Source organism: Rhododendron vialii, chromosome 6a, assembly GCF_030253575.1.
Source record: "Rhododendron vialii isolate Sample 1 chromosome 6a, ASM3025357v1".
In the NCBI taxonomy this organism is placed as follows: domain Eukaryota; kingdom Viridiplantae; phylum Streptophyta; class Magnoliopsida; order Ericales; family Ericaceae; genus Rhododendron; species Rhododendron vialii.
This window is the reverse complement of record NC_080562.1, coordinates 42874582-42891727: the sequence shown is the minus strand read 5'-3', so window position 1 is coordinate 42891727 and position 17146 is coordinate 42874582. Positions and strand designations below refer to the sequence as shown.

Sequence of the window (17146 nt, the reverse complement as noted above, 5' to 3'; positions counted from 1 at the left end):
CTGTTGCAAAAAAAAAAAAAATCCCTTGAAATTGTTATTGGGGTTTTATCATTAATGAGCAAGATCAATGGGTTTGGTTGGATGGAGCAGGGATTGAAATCCAGTACCGCACCGGTCAGCATATACGTACTGTTTTTGATCAAATCCGATACTTTTAGAACGGCCACAAACACTGGCCAATACCGGAGGTTTCCCAGTATTTTATTTTTTATTTTTTAAATGTATACCTGATATTAAAATTTTCAATGTGAGAAACAAACACGGCACGGATGCTTCCTATATCAATAATAAAACAGATACTCAAGCCGGTACGAAATCCGTGCCTACCGTATCAATAAAAAAATAGATACTCGAGCTGGTACGAATATTCTGAGCATGCAATGGAGACATGGAGTACTTCGATGGATTTGGATACTCTATGAAGATTCTTTCATGTGAGGATCGTGTAAGAATTTTCATGAGATCCAGATTGTCCTCTCTTGAGATCACGATCCCTTTGATTGACCCACTTGGCTACCGGCCTTTCTCAAAGGAAGAATGCGTCATCCGTTGACAACATTATAAAACAAAGTTTGATTATAAAGATTCTAGTTTTGAAAAAAGTGTTTTCTAGTTAAGCAATGAGTTAAATTTTATTCACGCGTTTTAGAAGAGCATTTCTAGTCCTTACCATAGCTTTTAGTACAAATCTAATTTGGTACGAAACACTCACATGAATAAATACAAATCTAGCATAAATTTAAGCAAACATTTTACTCCCTCCGTCCCTTTTTAAATGTCCTGCTTCGTAATTCCAACTTATTAAAAAAACATCATCTTTATACCTTTCACATCAACTTTTTCCTCCACTTTCCCTACTTACCCATCATCATTACACTTTTACTTACTTACTTTTCAAAAAGAAATCTACTTTTAGGGATAAAATAGACAATGCACAAACTTTTACCCACTAACTTTACAAAATGGACACTTATTAAGGGACAGCCCAAAATAGAATACAGGACTATAAAAAAGGGACGGAGGGAGTAATATTTTATTAATGAGTAGTTGTAAAACTTGAGTGAAAAAATCCAATTTCCACAAATTGAATAAAACTCACTTCGATATATCAAGAACCGGAGTGAATGAGGGCTCGTTCCAGAACCGAAATAAGAATTTATTTTTTGTCTAATAAGAAGCCTTGTTCCGAAAAATAAGAAGGTTGGTACTTATTTTGGAAGAATTTATATAGGTACCGATCGGCTGGGGATGAAAATCGTACCGACGGCCGCGTCGGGCCGTCTCCGGCCACCGGACGGCTGATCCGAGCTGTCCAAAAATTCTATAAAAAAAAACCGAGGTGTGTAGGGTGCCTGATCCGAGCATCATTTTTTCGTGTGAAATCATCATATACACGAAAAATGAATGCTCGGATCAAGCACCCTACACACCTCAGATGCCGTTAATTCCCGCGTAAGCCCCCTCAGTTTTTTTTTATAGAATTTTTGGACGGCTTGGATCGGCTGTCCGGTGGCCGGAGACGGCCCGGCGCGGCCGTCGGTATGATTTCCCTCCGCCGGCGCCCATTCTCATAGCAACAGTCTTATTTTTTGTATAAGGCAACTTCAAGCTCAAAAATCATGTGTTTACGCAAATAATTTTCTTATCACTATGGATCTTGTTTGATAGATTTTATTGAGATCTTTAATACGGTGCAAAAAAATTTGAATTTTTTTTTCATTTACATTATTTTTGAGTTTGAAAATGTGAAATGAACTTTTTATTTGGGTTTTGTAAAATGACCCTTCTTATTTTTGAATGAGAAATTCCAAAATAAATACTTATTTTTTAGTCAGATTTTAGTTGAGTCAATGACTGGACAAAATCTAAGATCAACGAACAATAGTTTTCATATAAAATTCCCAGAAACATTTTATAAATTGTATTAAGATTTGGGATCATATAATTTTAATTAATCAAATTGACGTCACAGTGAGCAAAATCGGACTCTATTAATTAGGTAGCTCAAGTAACAACAAGAATAAGCTATAAGTCCAGACACTTTGACACTTTGGGTTCGAACTCAGGCCATAAGCAACAAATCTATTGCAAATTTTCTAGTTCTGGCATGGACGGCCTACTTTGACCAGAGACCCAGAAAAAAATTCTTCAGATTTGCGTAAACTGGTTCGTACATCCCTTACCTTTTCTTTTTTTTCCCTCTCTCTCTACTACTCCCTCCGTCTCTTTTTAAGTGTCCTGTTTCGTAACTCCAACTTATTAAAAAGACATCATCATTACATCTTTCACATCAACTTTTTCCTCTATTTTCCCTACTTACCCATCATCATTACACTTTTACTCACTAACTTTTCAAAATAAAATCTACTTTTAGGAACAAAATAGATAATACACCAACTTTTACTCCCCTAACTTTACAAAATGGACACTTATTAAGGAACAGTCCAAAATAAAATACTGAAAAAAAAAAGGGACGGAGGAAGTATATAACACCCATGATTCAGCAAAGGGGGAAAAGAGAGGTGGACTTTTGAGCAACGTCAAATCACATAAACACATGTGAAGATGTGCAGCTTTTCAATACTTGCACTCCAAATCCTAAGAAGGGGGAAAAAAATGACAAATTTAAGGCACTCCATTTTTTTATAATGGTATTTTCAAATTTATTTTTTATTATAAAAATTATACATGGCTAGACACATAAAAAGAAAAATTTTAAACGACATCATAAAAAAATCGAGTACCAAAATTATTTTCCAAAAAAATTCTCAAAAGGAACAGAAGGTGTCCATAAAAGTATACTATGGTAAATATGGCACTGAAATTGGGATTGCAGCTTTAATAGCAGGATTTTTGGGATCTAAAATATGCTGTAGTACAAGAAAAATTAATGCTGCTAAGTAATTAATGCTAGTACTATAAAACTACAAAAAGAATCAATCGATACGAACATGAGAGTCCTGTTTGGTTTAAATTTTAAGAAAAAAATTTAAAAGAAATAAGTGTAGAGAGATAGATATAAAAAAATTATTAAGAACTATGCACATGAGTTTTGAATACTCCAAACGATCGAACAAGCCCGAAAAAACCAAATTCAGCAGGTATTGACAGGGGGAAAAGAGAGGGGGAGATTCATTTGGTAGCAACAAGACTCAAAACCAACCTGTTGGATTGACTGTGTTGGGTTTGAGACTGTGACTCAATCGGCTCAAATTGCCAGGTCGTTGATTATATGACGGGGTTCAACGTGTCTGGTCGGGTCACGAAGGTCTGTCCAGGGGCAGCGCCCACACGGAAGCTCAGGGCTGCGCCTCCCGAACCTAAATAAGAGTATTACATTAATTGGTTTTGTAAACCCATAGCATAATGTGGTACACGCAACCGATATAATTCATACATTCTTCTTCATTAGATACATAGTGAAAAAATGGTGCGAGTCTTGGATTTACACAATTCTCGTGCGTTTCTCTTTGCGTTCTTGCTTGATTTGTTCTTCATGCAATTGTGTGTGCGCGTTGATTTGGGCGATCCCACAACATGCTTTATTTTATTTTATTTTTTTGATCGAGAAGCAACATACTTAATCAAATTCATGTGTATGAGAATATCATTATTCATAAAATGAAGCGGAAGGAAATGGAATCATATAAACTCGTTGAGTTGAGAAGATCCAGAAATCCTATTGGTACCGACGGTACCCATAGGGAAAATGCACCGACGGCCACCGGACGGCCGTCTCCGGTCACCGGACGGCCGATCCGAGCCGTCCAAAAATTTTAAAAAATAAAACCGAGTGGCCTTACGCGAGAATCAATGGCATCCGAGGTGTGTAGGGTACTTGATCCGAGTACCCCTTTTTCGTGTATATACACGTATATACAAATATACACGAAAAATGGGTGCTCGGATCAAGTACCCTACACACCTCGGATGCCATTGATTCTCGCGTAAGGCCACTCGGTTTTATTTTTTAAAATTTTTGGACGGCTCGGATCGGCCGTCCGGTGACCGGAGACGGCCGTCCGGTGGCCGTCGGTGCATTTTCCCTATGGGTACCGTCGGTACCCATAGCAGTACTCGAGAAGATCTCACTTAGAAGTTAGAATAAAAGAAAATACATATTCCTTGAGGACATCCCCACAGAAACTAAGGAAACCAATAAAATTGTTCAAGTATATAATTTCCCATGGGTCGATTAACCCGAAGGGTTGACTTGGTGGTCAAAATTTAGGACTTAGAGATTTTGTTTTTGTTTTTGGTAACGGAGGAATAGCCGTACAGCCAGGCCACTAAATGGACCTGAATACGCAATCCAAACCTCCGGCGGAGCTAGTGCGGCCACACCAGTCAGGGTACTTCCCATGTGTTACTAATTTTTATGTCCCAGTCGATAATGAATTTTGTCCCGACTTTAGATCTCACTCAAGGTGGGGTGCCAAGTTGGAATCTCGGTCTAACTAAAGATTTTAATTTTATGGTTTCGGAGGATCCAGCTACATTGCACTCTTGGTCCACTGGTACTGGAGTGGTATTGGGTCCCCAGAGATTAATCGAAATGTGTCTAAACTCGTTCAAACACCCAAATTATGAAGAAAAAGGGGTGTGAGCTAGTTTTCATCATTTGTGTTTTGTAGATTGGAAAGTATGGAATTGACAAGTAGCTAGGGTTAACAAAAGTATGAAACACATCGTTTTTCTTGTGAGAGTTGGCAAAGGGATCTTCATTATAACCTGAGATAGCTAGAGAGCTCACCATAACTAATTACCACAAATAGGTAGGAAAGTGGAGGGAGGGGGCTAGGGGGGGTTCTCTCTTTTGGCCCTTTTCCATAACATTCTAATTGTTTTCTTGTGGTTTGCATGCATCAAAGATGGACATACCCTTTTTATCTTTTTGTTCATGATGCCAAGTAACATTGAAAAAGCAATCAAATGGGGATTGAAATGTGGGATTTATTTTCATGATCAATCTCTCTATGATAGATGCTGTTTCTAGTTACTCTTATTCATAAGAAAAGGAAATTTGAAAAGAAAGCAAGCAAAGTAGGAATTGATGTGCCAGCAATGTAAAAACAAAAGAGTGAGTTGATCAAGGGATTGCTTGTTCCAATCAACAACACACACACACACACATATATCCCTGCTTCCACTGTGTGACAGGAGGAGGGTATAGTACTAATTGCATCACCACCCCCAAATTACTTGGTCGCATACATTTAAATATCGGGCGTTGCGTAGGGGTTTTTCGCCCCTCCGATACCAGTACAATTTGGTATACACTGTTAGCCAAAATTCACACCTATAACAACCGATTCCCGATACATATCGGCTTTGAGTTCGATTTTTTGACTGCTTCTTGGCCGCTACAGGTGCTCAAGTGCCAAAAATTACAAAAATAAAATAAAATTCATGATTGCTAACCCGATTGCCGCTAAGTATCATTCGACACTGGCTAGTCTAGTACCACTATTTAAAACCTTGGTTCCAATTTAAGTTAGGAGAATCAAATTAATTTTAGAAGAGAATGTTGGATAATGCTAACTACTTATCACCTCTTTTATCTGTCTATGTTTGATTTGGATGCAAGTCACTAAATTTTTTTTAGTGAAAAATTACGTAATGCTGCCCGCTTAGTTATTATCTCTTCATAGGCGATATTGTGGTTCGGATTCAAGTCACAATAATGAAATTTTTTTTTGGTGCAATGAAAATACTCCGATACAAGAATGATTTATTAAGAGAGAAGAGTTGAGCCTAGCTGAATTTTGAATTATTTTATGCTCGGCTCGTATACGAAACGAGCCCAAAACTCGAGTTGCCTGCAAGCAGTTCGTTTGCAGCCCTATATGACATCCAACATGACTTAATCACAGTGTATGTGAAATCAATTAGGTGATGTGATTAGTATCACATACATTGGCACATCAAATGTAACCACAATGAGGTTACATGCCTATGATTTTCATAGCTCTATTGATTTAATTATCTCAACTATATATAATATCATCGAATTGCTTTTTTCTTTGCCATAGCTTTGGACCAAGCTACAACTTTTTCGGGACCGCTGTTCCTTAAGGACAACAACATTCAGTAGCGCTCGATCAATCTCATTGTTTAAAAGTAGTTTGGACGATTCGAATTTTAAAATAACTCTTATATGGAAGAGTTAGACTCTTCTTCCTCGAATGAGGGAAAAAAAAATTTTAAATTTAAATCATTAATTATCGAGATAGACATAAAATAAAACGCTGCTGAATCCTGCTATTCTTAAAGGACAGCAGACAGCAGCCCCCTGGGTCGAACTTTTTCAGGGTTGGAGTATGGAAGGTCATCAGTGTTTGATGCCAAGTTCCTACCCCCACGTGGGAGAGGCAGTCATATATTTTCCTATGCATATTTTCTATATACTCCTCTGAGATTGTAGTAATGAAAAGCCAAAAAAGAGAATCCAACAATGGGACAAACAAGGCAAAAGTAAATGGGTGGGGGTCGGGGTGGGGTACCCTTTGTTAAAGCCCAAGGTTGGGTTGTGTAGGCTGTAGGAATGCATGTAGTTTTCGACTCATTTAAGGCTTTGCGTGTGATTGCTGTAGTGGGTGAAAAACTGAACAGTACTGCTGTCACTGCACAAACCTATATCTATCCCATGTGATATAAGTATACATATAAATTTATATGAAGAGGAATTTTCAAGTGAGGGATCCCTCATTTTGTTAAAATGAGGGACTTTCATTTTCCGATCAAATTTTGAAAATCCGAACCGTTCAATGTGTGCAGAACGTAATTTTAAGGGTCCTCGCGAGAAATCAGCAAAAAAAATAACCGGGAAGGGCGTCATCTGAGCAATTTTTTTTGAACCGTTCAATGAAAACTGCTCGGATGAAGCCCTTCCCGGTCATTTTTTTTGCTGATTTCTCATGGGGATCCTTAAAATCACGTTCTGATCACTTTGAGCAGCTCGGATCATCGAAATTCAATTGGGAAGGGGAGTCCCACATTTTAATAAAATGAGGGATCCCTCACCGGAACCTAACTCTTTATATGATATATATATATATATATTTATTTATTTATTTATTTATTGTATACATATGTACATATATATGACTAATCTAAGTCGCATAATTAGTATACGACTATATGTGTGGGAGCGTGAACGTGAAAGTATCTTCAAAACAAATCGTAAGCTACTAAAATCCGCAATAGCACGATGCGAGAATTGAGGAAGCGAAGCGACTGTAGGACATTTCGAATTATTATGTGACTAAGAGTCTAACATATATACACTTTCCACATAATGAAGCATGAAGAGAATAATTCAGACATTCTCCGCAGTTCTTTATATTTTTTTGACTCTACTAATTAGAGGCTAATGCTCCATATCAATTAAGTTGGCTCAATTTCAATAGGCTATGTGGTAGGACTAGCTAGTTAATTTATACTGGTATATATAATTTTCAAGAAGCAAGTGAAAGGATGTATTCTGGTGAGATTATCGTTGTTTTTTTTTTTTTCCCTCGGCAAATTATCGTTGTTTTTAACATTTGAAAGGGTTTAACTTTTCAACATTAGAATACTCGGTGTATTTAACTTTTTTTATTTGTATATTCCTGATCAACTACAAGTACTAATTAAAGCAAATGTGTTATCTTTCAAAAGGTTTAAAATCTTTTGTATCGAATTTTGCTGGTACATGTATTTTTGTGCATTTCCAATTATTAGTTAAATTACATGAGAATTATCTCGCTTTCTCGTTATGTGATTCGATGACCGAAAATATACTGGAAAATTTAGGTGAAGAAGAAAAGGTGGATATTGCAGATATAAAATAAAAAATAAAAAAACCCACTTCCCATTGTGGTGTATTGTAGTATTTGTGCTTTGAGATAGACTATATAGATTAGCAGCTGATCTGGGTGTTGTTCCAATTTAGTGGAGACCTAATTTTGCTCTGTTGCTCCTCTTTGCTTTTGGTAGCACCTAACCGACAGTTAATGATAGTTAATTATTTTTTATAGAATGAAGTGACTGTCAACTTCTATATATAGTAGTACAATAGTATATATAAAGAATTTCATGAGAAGGCTAATATGATGAATCCCATTAATTAATTATCTTCATTTAATCTTTGCTTTTGCCTTCAAAAGCCAACTAGGAATCTTTGCTAGAGGTTGTTAAATGTTGCTGTCCTCTTTACAAGGCGAAATCATCAGTATCTTTACTTCCATTCTGAACTTCGTAAAACTGCTTCCCACTTGCGAATATTCTCTCTCTCTCTCTCTCTCTCTCTCTCTCTCTGTGCGTGTGTGTGAGTGTGTTAATGGAACACTAGCATCTTGAACGGACTGAAAGATGAACACATACTGTAACTAAAGAAATTAAAGTGCGCGCCTCATTAAATCATGTATGCGAATACGTATACAGCCATTTATTGCATAAGTATTTACACAAGGAATTTTTTCCTAAGCAGACTAGATTTCCCTCTCTTATTTTTCAAGATTCTGACAATGGAATGTGGGGTAAGTTGAATTTCAACTCATACATAGTACTTAATTTCCTGCATTTTTTGTTTGTTCAATTAGCAGAAAAAATAGAGGTCCAAGTCTTGAACTTTTTCCATTAGAATTAATTTTTCTTCACACCTTGTCTCGAAAAAAAACAAAAGATTACTGGAAAATATTATCACTTTAAATTAATTCCAAATATTATTGAACTACTAATTTCCAATTTTTATTAGGAAATTATTTTGTCAAGTGAACATGTATGGCAAAACACGTTTCGTTTTTTGTTTACATCACTTGACAACATTTTCCCTGAGAATAGCAATTTTTTTTTGCCTCATTCTTGACAACTGAACGGAGAGGTGCGTGCGCTGACACATATATGCATCCATATTAAATCATAATTACATGCTAAAAATTTGGAGAAGTTTTATCCTGAAAAAGACAAAAGTAATATATCATCCTCTCTCAAATCATCAACTAATAACTACTGAGAAGAAAAACATACACCAACTTTGAAGATTCATAGAGACAATAAATTAAATACATTGGGGTCACCCAAGTGGTGATCATGAAGAATTAGTTGGCAGACGTGAGGTCAACTGAGTATGAGTACCCTAACCCTAAAAAGTTTGTATGCTTTTGGGTCCAATTTTTAGATTAGGTGGGGCATACAATTCAAATGTGGACCACACATTAGTAGCTATAATCAAATGATACTTTTACCAATAACAGTTTATGAACAAATTCAAACTATTGCTATTTTCAACAATGAATGATCAAAATTTAAACTGTTTAGATTTAAACTATCCCGTCTCATCCCGTTCAAATTAAGGGGGGAGAGGATCATGGAAGTGTAGAAATGGTTATGTATACATGTGTAGGATATTTGTCTTGTTTAAAAAGGGGTTTGCCTTTTGTGGGGAAAGTGAACAGGCCAGGGGCAAGGGAATTAATACTGTACTACTGCTACTACAACTACTAGGCATAAATAATAACACTTGGGGATCGCATATGATGAGTGAGTGAATACAAATTATAATGAGCTCAGCAGCGTCTGTGTCTCTCTATTGCAGATCATAATATTGATCATGAGTGAGTCCATATATACCCCTGGCCCTGGCCTGATCTGAATCATCTGATGAAGCCAGCCACCCAATTAATCATCCACCATTATACACTTCCCATTTAATTAATGCTCTATACCAACTGCAAATTCTGTCCAGGCCGCCACTGTGTTCTTGATCTCTCCTCTTCTTCATCTCCATATCCCTTCTTTCTTCCTCATCCATATATATATAAGCATCTCTATTCTAGCCCCCTCCCTCCATATCCCCTTCTCCTATTCCCCCATTGCCCTATATACTCTCTCTCTCTCTCTCTCTCTCTCTCTCTCTCTAGAAAAACAAGCATCTACATACACATAGTGTTCCTTTCTCTCTCTAGGGTTTTTTTTGGGACACATCCACTTTGGGGGTTTTCCCACTTATGCTGCTAGCTAACTAGTGGGTGACATAAACATTAGAGAGAGAGAGATGTTGGGTTCATTTGGTTCACCCCAAGAGGAAGATCAAGAAGGCCCATCTTCATCAGAAACCCACCACTACCCCCACCTACACCACCACCACCAGCAGATCCAACCCCCAACACCACCGCCCCCACGTGGCTTCGCCACCTCCTCAATCCACGCGCGCCAGCTCCTCATCAGCATCGCCGACCTAATCCAACGCTCAGACTTCGCCGCCGCCCACCGCCTCACCGCCATCCTCTCCTCCAACTCCGCCTCCCCCTACGGCGACTCCACGGAACGCCTCGTCCACCAGTTCACCCAATCCCTCTCCCTCCGCCTCTCCGCCACGTATCCCCCCAATCCCTTCCTTTCCCACCCAAACATACCCAATCCCATTACTGCCCCTCCACTCCCTCCAAATAACCTCATTGACATCGAACCAGACCAAAACCTCCTCCACTCGGCCTACCTAATCCTAAACCAGGTAACCCCATTCATCAGATTCGGCCACTTAACGGCCAACCAAGCCATTCTCGAAGCCGTCGACGGAACCCCCTCCGTCCACATCATCGACTTCGACATCATGCACGGCTTCCAATGGCCGCTGTTAATGCAATCGCTAGCGGAGCGCTACCCTCCGCCGACGGTGCGCATCACCGGTACCGGCACGAACCTAGAGCTCCTCAGACGGACCGGCGACCACCTCTCCAAGTTCGCACACTCTTTAGGCCTCAGATTCCAGTTCCACCCCCTCTTACTGCACTGCAACCAGAGCGATCCTGTAACCGCCCTCGTAGCAGCACAAATCCCGATATTGCCTGATGAAACCCTAGCAGTCAACTGTGTGTTGTATTTACACCAGCTGCTCAGCGATCGAGAAAGGATTGGTCTGTTTTTAAGAAGGATCAAGGGGATGAACCCTAGAGTGGTGACGGTTGTGGAGAGAGAAGCCAACCACAACCACCCAGTTTTTCTAAACCGGGTGGTTGAGGCTGTGGAGCACTACGCGGCGGTTTTTGAGTCTTTGGAAGCGACTCTTCCACCGAGTAGCAAGGAGAGGATGGATTTGGAAGTCGTCTGGTTTGGGAGGGAGATTAGGGATATCGTGGTGGGGGAGGGAAGTAATCGGAGAGAGCGGCACGAGAAGTTTCCGGCGTGGGAAATGCTGCTGAGAAGTTCGGGGTTTTCTAATGTTGACCTCAGCCATTTTGCGCTGTCTCAAGCGAAGCTCCTTCTGAGACTCCATTATCCTTCAGAAGGGTACCAGCTTCGGAATCTCGGTGATTGTTTCGTCTTAGGGTGGCAGAATCGACCCCTTTTCTCTGTTTCTTCTTGGCGCTAAATATAAAAATGGAGACTAATATATTTCTAATTTTCTTTATATTTGTATTTATTAAGTCTAATAATTATCCCAGAAACCTCCCTAAACCCTAGTTTCTGCTCTTAAGCTTGCATGTATTTGCATGAGAAAAAGAAAAAGAAAAACGAAACCTGAAACTTCATGGGTTTGCATCAAACTTCAGTAGAGTTTTTCTTAGGGAGCTGAAAGTGAATGTTTTGTTCTTATAGTGTATTTTTATTAGTGCTAGACGGGATGGTTGGTTGATAAAGATTTTAAGATTTGTAAGTGCACGTAATTCTTATTGTAATTTATAGTATGTATGACGAATTGAAGATAAGATACCCACCAAATCCACTTTTGATCAGCCTTTGAGGAGGCAAGATATGTTTTTTGTCGAGAAATATTAATTCGAGCACTAATTTATACTCCATATGGTTCCTTTTTTTAGTATTTATTTAATGCGGGTTCAAACCACATAATCCTAATTCTAGAGGGCTAGCTGTTTGTCATTTTGTATTTGTGGGTTGGTTTTCCTTCTGTTTTTTAATGCTAATGATGCCTCACTACTTTCTGCTTAATGCCAACTTTTGTTCTCTTGATCATGAACGACTTTTTATATTACTAGCAATTAGCAGTACAATAAACATGATTATCACGCACACACGGTATCTTTCAACCCAAATAATCGATCTTTCTTCCTCTATTGAGATGCAATTTTAGCGATAAATTGTATTTCAAGATTAGTTTGGCTTATTGTAGCCATAGATTGTAGGTGCCAGGACCGTTACCATTATGTATCCCGCTAGTTATCTAAAATCTTGTTGGGATTGCCTTGGAACAGATGGAAGACATATAATTATCAAGCACACATTGAGGCCTAAGACTTTGCGTAGATGCGATTATGGCTGGCCAAAAATTCCTTTGTCTCCCTTTAATTTAGTTAATGAGTGGTGTTTTCAAGAAGGGATGCACGAGGGTTCTTGTTTTCTGCACGAATTAAGTAGAGAGCCCTATAATCCTGTTTAGCTGTCTATAGACTCTATACACAATAGCACAACTTGTTACACCATAATTTCAGCGTTTTTGTCCCCCTCAACAAAACCATGAAAGTTCTCAAATAGAGCTTCCTTGATGCCCACCTTGCCCCCCTATAACCCTAGAATTTCCTTCTGGAAACCCCCCCTCCCTCCTATACAACAAATACGCAAAGGATCTCTCTCTCTCTCTTCCCTTTTGTCCCTTGTTCTTGTTGATACTTGATAGCTTAGCTTCTCAAGCCAGCCGAAAATGATCCTTTTTTCCTCACTTTGCGTGGACGTGTTTCTCTCTCTCTCTCTCTCTCTCTCTCTCTCTCTCTCTCTCTCTCTCTCTCTCTGTGCCTGCTGTGCGTGTGCGTGTGGTATAAGGTCAAGTGGTGATGATTTTGTGAAGTCAAATGAAGCCTCATGATGAAATTAACCAGCTTCCCTAAAAAGTTCCATTAATCATAACAGTCCTATAAGCATAAACAATCTCCAACAACTTGTTTAATGATGAGACGCAAACTTGTTTTTCTACTATCCATTATTCATGAGTACTGTAGTACAAACAAACACTGTGTCGTCCCATAACTTGTTATTCAGTCGAAAGATGTAACAGAGGGGGGGTGTGTGTGTGAGAGAGAGAGAGAGAGAGAGAGAGAGAGAGAGAGAGAGAGATTTATAGGGGGTGTAGGCTCTGTAGGGTAGTAGGATAGGGAGTAGCTATATATATATAGCTGACAGTGATAAGATGGTTACTAGTGGAGACGCCCCACGCAAGTAAGCTAGGTCACTCAAGCATGTATCTATACATGTATGTATGAATGTACGTACGTATAACCCCTTGCTAGTTTTTTTTTTTTTTTGAAAAGGTTCCTTGCTAGTGTAGAGTTTTGAGTTATAACTTACAACTTCTTGATTGTATTCTTTTTTTTCTTCTTATAATTAGTTTACACGCTCTTTAACTAGTTTTAGAACATTATAAAATTAACAATCACAAATTTTCAGCAAGTTCAAGGGAATTTTACTCCTGATGTATGTCGAATTTGCTCTATTCAGATAATCTATTCATTTATTCTTATTATGCTCTTATTCTTTTTTTTTCCATGTACTTTGGAATAACCTGTACTTTGGAATATTGCTCTTATTCAACCAATCCCTTAAGATTTCTTGTATACATGTGCACTTGTGCAGTATAGCTATAAGCTCTTGCTCATATCCTTACTCATATATAATTCTTCAAAATTGTCAGTGCTCCTATTCTCAATTTTCCTACCGCACTCGCGATTTCAATTATCGCTCTTGCAAATTTTAATAATCTAGAGTGCTTTAGAAACGTTTTTACGCTCATGCTTTGACATGCAGATTATGTGACTTAGTTAGTATCCATTGAGATATTTTGGTGTATAGAAATGTACTGTATATGATACTACTATACAATACTATTAGGTTAAGGATGATGCATGCTGTCGTGAGAGAATCAACATCAACTCACCCATCCATCTGATTTGGACCTAACTCCTGTGGGCCTAATTAATTCCTTTCTCTTTGAGGAAAGGTTGGATGAATTTTCAAAGTGCTACCATATACATCCTTTGTGCTTAGCAGGAGAATGGAAGTATATCCTTGCTGATTTCATTGATAAATCTTTCAGTCGAATAGAATCATGTGAAAGCAATGATAGTAAACGAAAATGATAGGTCCTGTACAATAATGCACACACTTTATGCCTTTTCAGTTCTATTGGCACAGTGAAACGATCATGTCTTCAACAATGCAACTACTCAAGCTTGGGAGGTGGGAAATTTAATCAAAACAAGGGAGGCGATGTGGATGAAGGCTAAATTCGACATCATAGTCTACACAGTGGAGAATTTTAGTGGTTTTTTAGATGATATTCGAAAAGTGAGATTGTAATGTAATTTTGAGGTATTTTGTCCAATTGTTGGTTGGATGTTTTCTTAGGTTTTCTTTTTCTTTCGATGTACCCTTTTTGAGATTTATAAAATATTTCGTTTGTCGAGAAAAAAGAAAGTACTACTACTTGTCTTAAAATCTCATTAAATGTAAATGAGTAGCAATTGTTTAGGTTCCTACATATTAGAATATATACTGAGGCCCGTTTCGTTAAGGTTCTTAATTTTAAGTACTTCTTTTTTTATTTTACGAGACACGTCATTCTCTCATAATACATTATTTTTAATTTTAGTGGAACACACTCTGATTCTATAGATTCATGTATTTAGTACTTAGCTCCACAGAAATGTATAGCGGTGAAGAGTGTTAGGACATCAAGTGACAGCACCCCAAGACCACCAAATAATTTTTTTTGCTTCAAAGAGCTCTCCCTCTTTCATATCTTGTCAAGTTTCAACTCCATGAAAGTGACAAATATTTGAAGTAATTAAGATTAATTTGATACCAAAAGAAGAAGAAGAAGTAATTAAGATATAGTGAGAATGGATGTTTTTGTCTTTATTTTGTTGACCTAGAGTTTGGTGTGGGAAGGAATCCAGGGGCAATGCTGGAACAATGTTGGGAGTGAGATGCGAGTGGTCCAATAACCCTGTTTCCTTTTAATAAAGCAGTCCCTAATATAATATAATATAATACCCGAGGTTTAGATGACAGGTTTAGGGAATCAAACAAGTTGGAATCTTCCTAATTAGGAGTAAACGATTTTCTTTAATTATAGTACTCCCCTTTCTCACACTTTATTGTTATAATTCATTCATTAATTAAATTAAATTAACATAATGCCCGTTAAAGCAGAAGTTAATGCTCGCAATTGGCTGCCTTTGTCAACTGCACTATCTATCTGGTGATTAGTGGGTATCTTCTTCGATCCCTCTCATAGTATATACTGCCTAGTGCATGCCTCTTGGCTAGCTAGCTAGCTGCTCATAAACCCCACTTGTAGCCTAATATTCATGTTATTCCTATGTGAATTTGTATTTAGATCTTTTTTATAACTCGATCAGCTGTCCAGATAAGCTTACGCGCATGCACTTTGACTAGTCTTTGGGGATCAATCTCATTGTCGACTTGTGGGCTTGGATCTTAATTCAAGCTCCAACAAAACTTGATGTGGATTGGTCCCAAAGGAATTGATAGCACTTGAGAGATTTCGAATGTGCATGAGATCTTAGAAACATATTGGAGTGCTATAGTTAATTCAGTGTATGTGATGGTTGTATGCTGGGAGACTAGCGTCCAAGAACTCAAAGCACCTTGGGAGCTAGAGACGAAAATTAGTCTTAAGGAAAGCGTGGTTTACGTGCCTCGATCGAACCTCTGTGATTTGTTGTCGAAGTACTGTATGTTCATTTACACCTTCTTTCTGATTGCTTTAGACTCTAGTTGATTCTTAATTAACATGTCATTCGTATGTGAAATTGTGTTCGATTCTTTCATTTAATAGTTGAAAAGCAATGCTACGTACCCAGATAAATTAAGTGTTAAGTATTCTGTAGAATGGTTTCGGTGCGTTTAGAAGATGCACACACAATTTCAGCATCGAATATGTACCTTTCTTCCTTAAAAGTGATGTTTAAATTATGTACTGTTTCAATTCCAAGTGGCCTGGATTCAAAAAAAAATGGAGTTTGATTGGTTGGTTTTTCCCCAAAAGAAGGACGTACAGGAGCATAAAGTTACGGAACATTCCAGTACTAATCCCACATCACTTCAATCAAAGGCTTCATATCACAAGGCCCATACATAGGGTACTAGTAATAATTAATGAGCACCTTTGCAGAAAATAAACAAACTTTTTGATCTCTTTGTTGGATAGCCTTATTAATGGAGCACTTATAATTTGTATCAATAATAATCTTTTTAATGCAACTCCAAATGTCGGATCCATCCAACCCCAATGGTTATAGTCTGGTGGTCAAGATCTAAAACTTCGATATTTGCTCCTTTCCAAGATTCCATGCTCGAAGTCTCTCGCCTCTCAAGTACTGCAATCCATGCAAAGTTTTGTTCCAACTTTAACTAAGTCCCATATGTGTCTCATACTACAAATGCAAATCCATATATATAGCGTTAGCCCAAAACCCACATACAGATGTCACCCATAAATGGATACCCAATGAAAGGGTCAACAAACAGATTTAACTGGCAGCCCTCAACAGAAACCAAAAGTCATACTGTGTGGATTGATGTATGCAATTAACGTATTGTTTATTCCCAATAGTACTCAATTGTTTGGAAGGTAATAGTGGGGGTACCAATTAAGTCCTAAACTATCAATACGCACCCTTCTCCCTTGGAAGCTATATAGCATCATTTCCATCTTTATCAGTGCATGTTTGGATACAACATGCTCATTTAAAGGCACCTAGTCACCTGCACTGATTTAAAGGTCTGTACGTCTATTCTCGTACAGTTTTAATTGGAGAATTGCACAAAGAGACTCTTACCGGTCAAAGTCGTCGTTGCATTTTGATACAAGTAATTGAATCAGCTAGCTAGCAAATATGTTACGTACTCATGTCTAAATACCTGAGGAGTATTAGGAATAGCCAAACCATAAATAGATCTCCTCTACGAAAGCATGCATCTTCAAGAGTTACAAATTCAAATATATAAGCCATACATAATATTCATACATTGGAGACTTGGATTTATTGCTTTCAAATGAAATTGCTCATTAGAGAGACTACTATCAAAACGCTATTATCGTATTATTTAGTCTATAAGTTTTGATCCACCATCTTTTTATGTGTATGTCATTGGAACAACATCTCAAATTCCATCCTTTCTGTACGTA

The 17146-nt window shown here is 38.0% G+C and overlaps 1 protein-coding gene across 1 annotated transcript; it reads left to right on the top strand.

The window, feature by feature from the left end:
• The first annotated feature begins 9993 nt into the window (after positions 1 to 9993).
• On the top strand, positions 9994 to 11702 carry LOC131329713 (scarecrow-like protein 18). Its single transcript, XM_058363055.1, has one exon. The coding sequence runs from the start codon at positions 10037 to 10039 to the stop codon at positions 11351 to 11353; it is 1317 nt and encodes a 438-aa protein (XP_058219038.1). The 5' UTR covers positions 9994 to 10036; the 3' UTR covers positions 11354 to 11702.
• Positions 11703 to 17146: the final 5444 nt, after the last annotated feature.